General features: G+C 50.1%; 2 protein-coding genes across 5 annotated transcripts in view; both read right to left on the bottom strand.

Annotated features, from left to right (window-relative positions):
- The window catches only part of decr1 (2,4-dienoyl CoA reductase 1, mitochondrial), a 317,727-nt gene that overhangs the window by 164,754 nt on the left and 145,473 nt on the right, over nt 1-7,500 (bottom strand). The window lies entirely within an intron of this gene.
- Nucleotides 1-7,500, bottom strand: part of iqgap3 (IQ motif containing GTPase activating protein 3) — a 34,820-nt gene that overhangs the window by 9,316 nt on the left and 18,004 nt on the right. Inside the window, exons 20-29 of the mRNA XM_078286997.1 lie at nt 7,054-7,137; nt 6,482-6,553; nt 5,996-6,065; nt 5,627-5,835; nt 5,006-5,158; nt 4,475-4,638; nt 3,178-3,402; nt 2,956-3,096; nt 2,572-2,656; nt 426-658 (exon numbers count right to left, since the gene is read on the bottom strand). Coding sequence (XP_078143123.1) covers nt 426-658; nt 2,572-2,656; nt 2,956-3,096; nt 3,178-3,402; nt 4,475-4,638; nt 5,006-5,158; nt 5,627-5,835; nt 5,996-6,065; nt 6,482-6,553; nt 7,054-7,137 — 1,436 coding nt within the window. The remainder of the gene's footprint in view (nt 1-425; nt 659-2,571; nt 2,657-2,955; nt 3,097-3,177; nt 3,403-4,474; nt 4,639-5,005; nt 5,159-5,626; nt 5,836-5,995; nt 6,066-6,481; nt 6,554-7,053; nt 7,138-7,500) is intronic.

Raw genomic sequence — 7,500 nt, 5'->3', positions numbered from 1 at the left:
GATGATTGGATGTTCAACAAGCTGTCAGCTGAACTTTTCACTGTTAACAGCCAATCAGGTTTCAGCTTCCTTGTTTCCCTACTGATGTGATTAAAGTTAAAGAACAATTCAAAATGGAGAAGTTGATTCAGCCGTTCAAAGCTTCAGTTCTCTACAACTTTTATCTGAAAGACGACAGAAGAAACGACTCAGAGACAAGATGGAGGACAGCTGATCCGTCTGCGGCCTAATCAGCGCTTGCTAGCTAGCTATGCTAACTCATTAAAACAATCTAATGTCATGAAAGGCAATAAAGCAAAAACTACATGATCTGCCTGTTCAACTCTTTGTATCAGGCTGTAGGCGGAGCCTCTGGCCCCGCCCACAGCCTGTCAGAACACAGTCGCCATGTCATGTGACCTAACACCCACAGAGCAGCAGCTGACCTGAACTTGGCGTGCGTTTGGCCGATGTAGTCGTTGAGGGAGCGAAGGTGCGGCCCGTCGCCGTGGAAACGCTTGTTGGCGGCGGCGTGCTGCAGCATGCGGGCGATGGAGCCCAGGAGGCGCCGTTGCTCTGGCAACAAGGCGGAGCCAGCGGAGAAATCCACCACATCGAAACCATCAGGAGCCACGATGGCCGGGTTCATGTAGCGATAATACACCAGGTTCCCCACGATCTGCAGAGAACACAGCACGGTTCTACTGGGTTCTACTGCAGCTGACAGTACAACAGAGTCTCTACTGGGTTCTACTGCAGCTGACCAGTACAACACAGTTCTACTGCAGCTGACCAGTACAACACAGTTCTACTGGGTTCTACTGCAGCTGACCAGTACAACACAGTTCTACTGGGTTCTACTGCAGCTGACCAGTTCTACTGGGTTCTACTGCAGCTGACCAGTACAACACAGTTCTACTGGTTTCTACTGGAGCTGACCAGTACAACACAGTTCTACTGGTTTCTACTGCAGCTGACCAGTTCAACAGAGTCTCTACTGGGTTCTACTGCAGCTGACAGTACAACACTGTTCTACTGGGTTCTACTGCAGCTGACCAGTTCAACAGAGTCTCTACTGGGTTCTACTGCAGCTGACCAGTACAACACAGTTCTACTGGGTTCTACTGCAGCTGACAGTACAACACTGTTCTACTGGGTTCTACTGCAGCTGACCAGTTCCTGTTCTACTGGGTTCTACTGCAGCTGACCAGTTCAACACAGTTCTACTGGGTTCTACTGCAGCTGACCAGTACAACACAGTTCTACTGGGTTCTACTGCAGCTGACAGTACAACACTGTTCTACTGGGTTCTACTGCAGCTGACCAGTTCAACAGAGTCTCTACTGGGTTCTACTGCAGCTGACCAGTACAACACAGTTCTACTGGGTTCTACTGCAGCTGACAGTACAACACTGTTCTACTGGGTTCTACTGCAGCTGACCAGTACAACACAGTTCTACTGGTTTCTACTGGAGCTGACCAGTACAACACAGTTCTACTGGGTTCTACTGCAGCTGACCAGTTCAACAGAGTCTCTACTGGGTTCTACTGCAGCTGACAGTACAACACTGTTCTACTGGGTTCTACTGCAGCTGACCAGTACAACACAGTTCTACTGGGTTCTACTGCAGCTGACCAGTTCAACAGAGTCTCTACTGGGTTCTACTGCAGCTGACAGTACAACACTGTTCTACTGGTTTCTATTGCAGCTGACCAGTTCAACACAGTTCTACTGGGTTCTACTGCAGCTGACCAGTTCAACACAGTTCTACTGGTTTCTACTGCAGCTGACAGTACAACACTGTTCTACTGGGTTCTACTGCAGCTGACAGTACAACACTGTTCTACTGGGTTCTACTGCAGCTGACAGTACAACACTGTTCTACTGCAGCTGACCAGTTCAACACAGTCTCTACTGGGTTCTACTGCAGCTGACCAGTTCAACACCGTCTCTACTGGTTTCTACTGCAGCTGACCAGTTCAACACAGTCTCTACTGGGTTCTACTGCAGCTGACCAGTTCAACACAGTCTCCACTGGGTTCTACTGCAGCTGACAGTACAACACTGTTCTACTGGGTTCTACTGCAGCTGACCAGTTCAACAGAGTCTCTACTGGGTTCTGCTGGAGCTGACAGTACAACACTGTTCTACTGGTTTCTATTGCAGCTGACCAGTTCAACACAGTTCTACTGGGTTCTACTGCAGCTGACCAGTTCAACACAGTTCTACTGGGTTCTACTGCAGCTGACAGTACAACACTGTTCTACTGGTTTCTACTGCAGCTGACCAGTTCAACACAGTCTCTACTGGGTTCTACTGCAGCTGACAGTACAACACTGTTCTACTGGGTTCTACTGCAGCTGACAGTACAACACAGTTCTACTGGGTTCTACTGCAGCTGACAGTACAACACTGTTCTACTGGGTTCTACTGCAGCTGACCAGTTCAACATAGTCTCTACTGGGTTCTACTGCAGCTGACCAGTTCAACACCGTCTCTACTGGTTTCTACTGCAGCTGACCAGTTCAACACAGTCTCTACTGGGTTCTACTGCAGCTGACCAGTTCAACACAGTCTCTACTGGTTTCTACCTTGTACAGCTCGTCTTCACTGGCTCCAGGAAACTTGGCCCTCAGCGCGTCTCTCAGCACCTTGGCTGTGTAGCGCAAACCATATCTGGATACACACACACACACACACACACACACACACACACACACACAGTTAACACACAAAAACTGTCAAATATAATTCATTTCCAAATTTCTAATCAGTTTTCTCCTCCTGTGTGTATTTACTGTATTGGAGTCCTGATGCTAAGCTAGCTGTTAGCCTCCACTAAACACACAGTGTGCTAAACAGTTAGCATGCAGTGAGGTCAACGCTCTTCACTGTCAGCAACTAAGCAACTGCAGATTGCTTAGTTGCAGGCAGTTGTTGCCGGGGACAGTTTGACAGGAGACAGGTTGACCTACGGGAGCCGGTGCAGGTTGGAGGTGATGGCGTTGAAGACGCGGTCGGTCAGGTTCTTCAGGTTGATGATGGAGACGTCGAGGCGGCGCTGCACCTCCGGGTGAGACAGAGCGTCCGCAGGGCTGACGTCATACGGCAGAGAGCTGAGGAGGCAAATCCATCTGTTACAGCTTCAGTCAAACTGCAGAGGAACTGTGTGTGTGTGTGTGTGTGTCTGTGTGCACCTCTTGGTCCCGGTCTGGCTCTCGGTCTGGTTGATCCAGGTCTTGTAGACGTCCAGCGGGTCGGTCCTGATGCTGATGTTGCGCTCCTGCAGGACGTCCCGCAGCGCCGGGCCCAGCGCCCCCCGCAGGGCGCCGAGGCCCCGCCCCTGCCGGTAGAAACTCACCAGCAGCTTGATGACCGTCGGGTTTCCGGTGACGACGTCCTGCGGCTGCTCCACCTTCAGCCTGTCAGGAGAAAACTTTATTAACAAAGACAGACGGACGATTCAGTCAGAGTTAAAGAGGAATTGAACAGCAGCAGGTAAAAGGCCATCTGCTATTGGCTGATCTCTGGTACCAGGTGATGTCACCGTCTATAGAGTACAACAGGTGGTGACATCATCACCTGTGTGTATGTGTGTGTACCTAATCTCGTACTGCAGTGAACAGCTGTGTGTGTGTGTGTGTGTGTGGGGTCACCTGATCTCGGACTGCAGTGCTGCAGTGAACAGCTGTGTGTGTGTGTGTGTGTGTGTGTGTGGTCACCTGATCTCAGACTGCAGTGCTGCAGTGAACAGCTGTGTGTGTGTGTGTGTGTGTGTGTGTGTGGTCACCTGATCTCAGACTGCAGTGCTGCAGTGAACAGCTGAGTGTGTGTGTGTGTGTGTGTGTGTGTGTGTGTGTGGTCACCTGATCTCAGACTGCAGTGCTGCAGTGAACAGCTGAGTGTGTGTGTGTGTGTGTGTGTGTGTGTGTGTGGTCACCTGATCTCAGACTGCAGTGCTGCAGTGAACAGCTGAGTGTGTGTGTGTGTGTGTGTGTGTGTGTGTGTGTGTGTGGTCACCTGATCTCAGACTGCAGTGCTGCAGTGAACAGCTGTGTGTGTGTGTGTGTGTGTGTGTGTGTGGTCACCTGATCTCAGACTGCAGTGCTGCAGTGAACAGCTGTGTGTGTGTGTGTGTGTGTGTGTGTGTGTGTGGTCACCTGATCTCAGACTGCAGTGCTGCAGTGAACAGCTGTGTGTGTGTGTGTGTGTGTGTGTGTGTGGTCACCTGATCTCAGACTGCAGTGCTGCAGTGAACAGCTGAGTGTGTGTGTGTGTGTGTGTGTGTGTGGTCACCTGATCTCAGACTGCAGTGCTGCAGTGAACAGCTGAGTGTGTGTGTGTGTGTGTGTGTGTGTGTGTGGTCACCTGATCTCAGACTGCAGTGCTGCAGTGAACAGCTGTGTGTGTGTGTGTGTGTGGTCACCTGATCTCAGACTGCAGTGCTGCAGTGAACAGCTGTGTGTGTGTGTGTGTGTGTGTGTGTGTGGTCACCTGATCTCAGACTGCAGTGCTGCAGTGAACAGCTGCAGCAGCAGGAAGGCCTCCCTGCAGTCGGAGCCGTAGCTGAACAGACTGAACACCAACATCTCCATGAAGCTGGTGGAGCGACTCTGAGGCATCAGGAAGACCAGCTGGGCCAGGTACAGGGGCTGGGTCTGCACACACACACACACACACACACACACACACACACACACAGAGACCACACACACACACATACATGTCAGTATGTAAGACTGTCAGAGAGCAGCTGAGCTCATTACACCACAGATCATGATAATAAAAATGTCAATACTTAAGTTAATCAATATTTAATTTCAGAACTATCAACGACACGTTCAGAGGGCGTGACGTGCAGAGTGGAACAGAAGAAGAAGAAGAAGAAGAACTAATTCTCTAATTCGATGTGCTTGGGGGGTTGTCTGTGTTGTCTCTGTGTGTGTGTGTGTTCTGTGTGAGTGTGTTGTCTGTGTTCTGTGTGTGTGTGTGTGTGTTCTCTGTGTGTGTGTGTGTGTGTGTGACCTGCAGCAGGTAGAACAGGTGTTGGTAAGCCTCCAGTCTGTCTCTCCTCTCTTTGCTCAGAACCTTCAGTCCTTTCTTCTTCTGCAGCTCCATCAGTCCGTCCAGCTGCTGCTTGTTCTTCTTCGTCAGCTTCTTACAGTGCGACACCACTTCCTGCAGAGACACGCTCGTTAGTGCTAACGAGGCTAACATCACGCTAACGAATCAGACCAGCATCACACTAATGAGGAGGGAATCAGGTTAACCCAACGCTAACGAGGCACGTTATGCCATGATGCCTCAGTGTCCCTGACAGAGTTCCCATGATGCCTCAGTGTCCCTGACAGAGTTCCCATGATGCCTCAGTGTCCCTGACAGAGTTCCCATGATGCCTCAGTGTCCCTGACAGAGTTCCCATGATGCCTCAGTGTCCCTGACAGAGTTCCCATGATGCCTCAGTCCCAGGATCAGCAGGACAACCTCTACAATTTTCATACCCGTTTCATACAAAAGCGGCAGAGAAAGCAAACGGACCAATCAGAATGGAGCTTCCGTAGCTTGTTAGCAGACATGCTAACACTTTGTTGGTACCTGTAGGGCAGAGTGAGTCATCTTGTGAATATAGAGGATCTTTGTTGGTACCTGCAGCGTGGCTCGGTTGCGGACCAGCAGGCCGATCTTCAGGTCCATCAGCTCCAGGTCGGCCTCCAGCTGGCGGTTGGAGCGGATGCTGCGCACCACTTCCTCCCTCAGGCGCAGAAGCTCCGCCTCCTGACGGATGTCGGCGTCGCCCAGATCCAGCAGGTGGACGAACTTCCTGACCACGGACAGGGGGGGCGTGGCCGAGTGCACTGACACAGGAAGGGGAGGGGCTTATCGGTCAGATGTAATAGGCATCATTCATATTACACAACTTTATTTACACAGTGATACAAAAACAAGAATAATGATGAAAATATCAGAGAACAAAAAGAAATATAATCAACCAGAGAAGAAGAGTTAGGTTCTTACCCAGCATCCTGTACTCCTCTCGCGCCCGATTGGCTCTGAAGAACGCCTGGATCCTGATGACAGCGCCCACCTGTGGTCAGACAGAGGAACGACACCTGGACCTGAACAAACCTGGACCTGAACAAACCTGGACCTGAACAAACCTGGACCTGAACAAACCCGGACCTGAATAAACCCGGACCTGAACAAACCCGGACCTGAACAAACCTGGACTTGAACAAACACACGTGGGACAGAAGGATCCTGAATGACATGTTGGTTGCTATGATACCGAACTTCTTTGCCTGTAATGTAATCTGAAGGGGAATTGCAGATGGATAACATGTACTCTGTGTTGTGATCACTGTACTTTTGTTTGATAACTCTGTTTCATTTACAGTGTCTTGTAAGCCTATCTGGGCTGGGCACCGGTACGGTGTATGACACTGTAATTAAATTAACTCAAATCCAAATAAAGTTCTTCAGGCAGGGAACAGGAAGACTCACGTTCCGTCTGAAGAAGTCGAGTCGAGCTCGGTGCTTCCTCCTCACCAGCCACATCTTCACCAGAGACTGGATCTGAAACAACAGACACGAGATTCAAGAAGATAAACTGCATCACATCCTGCAGGGGGTCCGGGGGTCCAGGGGGGTCTGGGGGTCCAGGGGGGGGGGGTCCAGGGGGACCAACACACAGGACAGAAAACTGGTTCCTCTGCAGGACTCAGCGGCTGTAACAGACTGGATGGATCTCCAGCCTGGACACACACCAACTCAACAACCAATCAGATCGACCAGGAAAGCAACCAAACCACCATTTTGTTGCGTTTCAGTTTCCACGCTCACTAATGTGTCGAGTTTCATGAAACCTTTAAAACTGTTGGAGGGTTTGAACATCAGAGAGAAAACATTCAGTTTGACTGGGTGGACAGAAGTGTTGACACTGCTGATCACTGCAGACAGAACATCTGACATTATGTTGAACTGTGTTCAAGACCTGTGAGTGTGTGTGTGTGTGAGAGTGTGAGTGTGTGTGTGTGTGTGTGTGTGAGTGTGTGAGTGTGAGTGTGTGTTCCTACCTTCACCACAGCTCTCCAGTTCTGGTAGAGGAACTGCAGTCTCCGTCTGTACGCCCTCTGCTGGACAAACCTCCTCCAGTGGGACTGCACACACACACACACACACACAGAAAAATTACATTTTAAATTTCCATCATTTCGATTTTTGATGTTTAACGTTCAGCTGCAGATTTACAGCTGATTATTTCCCCCTCAGACTGCAGGCTGGTCATAACGCTGATGTAATATTACTGATTTAATATTACTGCTGAAATATCGATATATTGTTTCTTGCTCAGTGGTGTTCGCAGGCTCTCAGGGGGCGCTGCAAAATCCCAGACTTCTCCAAATCGTTGGAGATATTTTTGGTTATTGATCATGTTTGAACAGGACAGTTTCTCCTCATCCAGACACTTCTCTACTCCTCCGCCTGCCTGTCATCAGTCTGACAGACTGTTGACAGTCTGA

Source organism: Centroberyx gerrardi, chromosome 12 (genome assembly GCF_048128805.1).
Source record: "Centroberyx gerrardi isolate f3 chromosome 12, fCenGer3.hap1.cur.20231027, whole genome shotgun sequence".
Classification (NCBI taxonomy): Eukaryota; Metazoa; Chordata; class Actinopteri; order Beryciformes; family Berycidae; genus Centroberyx; species Centroberyx gerrardi.
The sequence above is the reverse complement of the archived record's forward strand: the minus strand, read 5'-3'. Positions and strand labels throughout refer to the sequence as shown.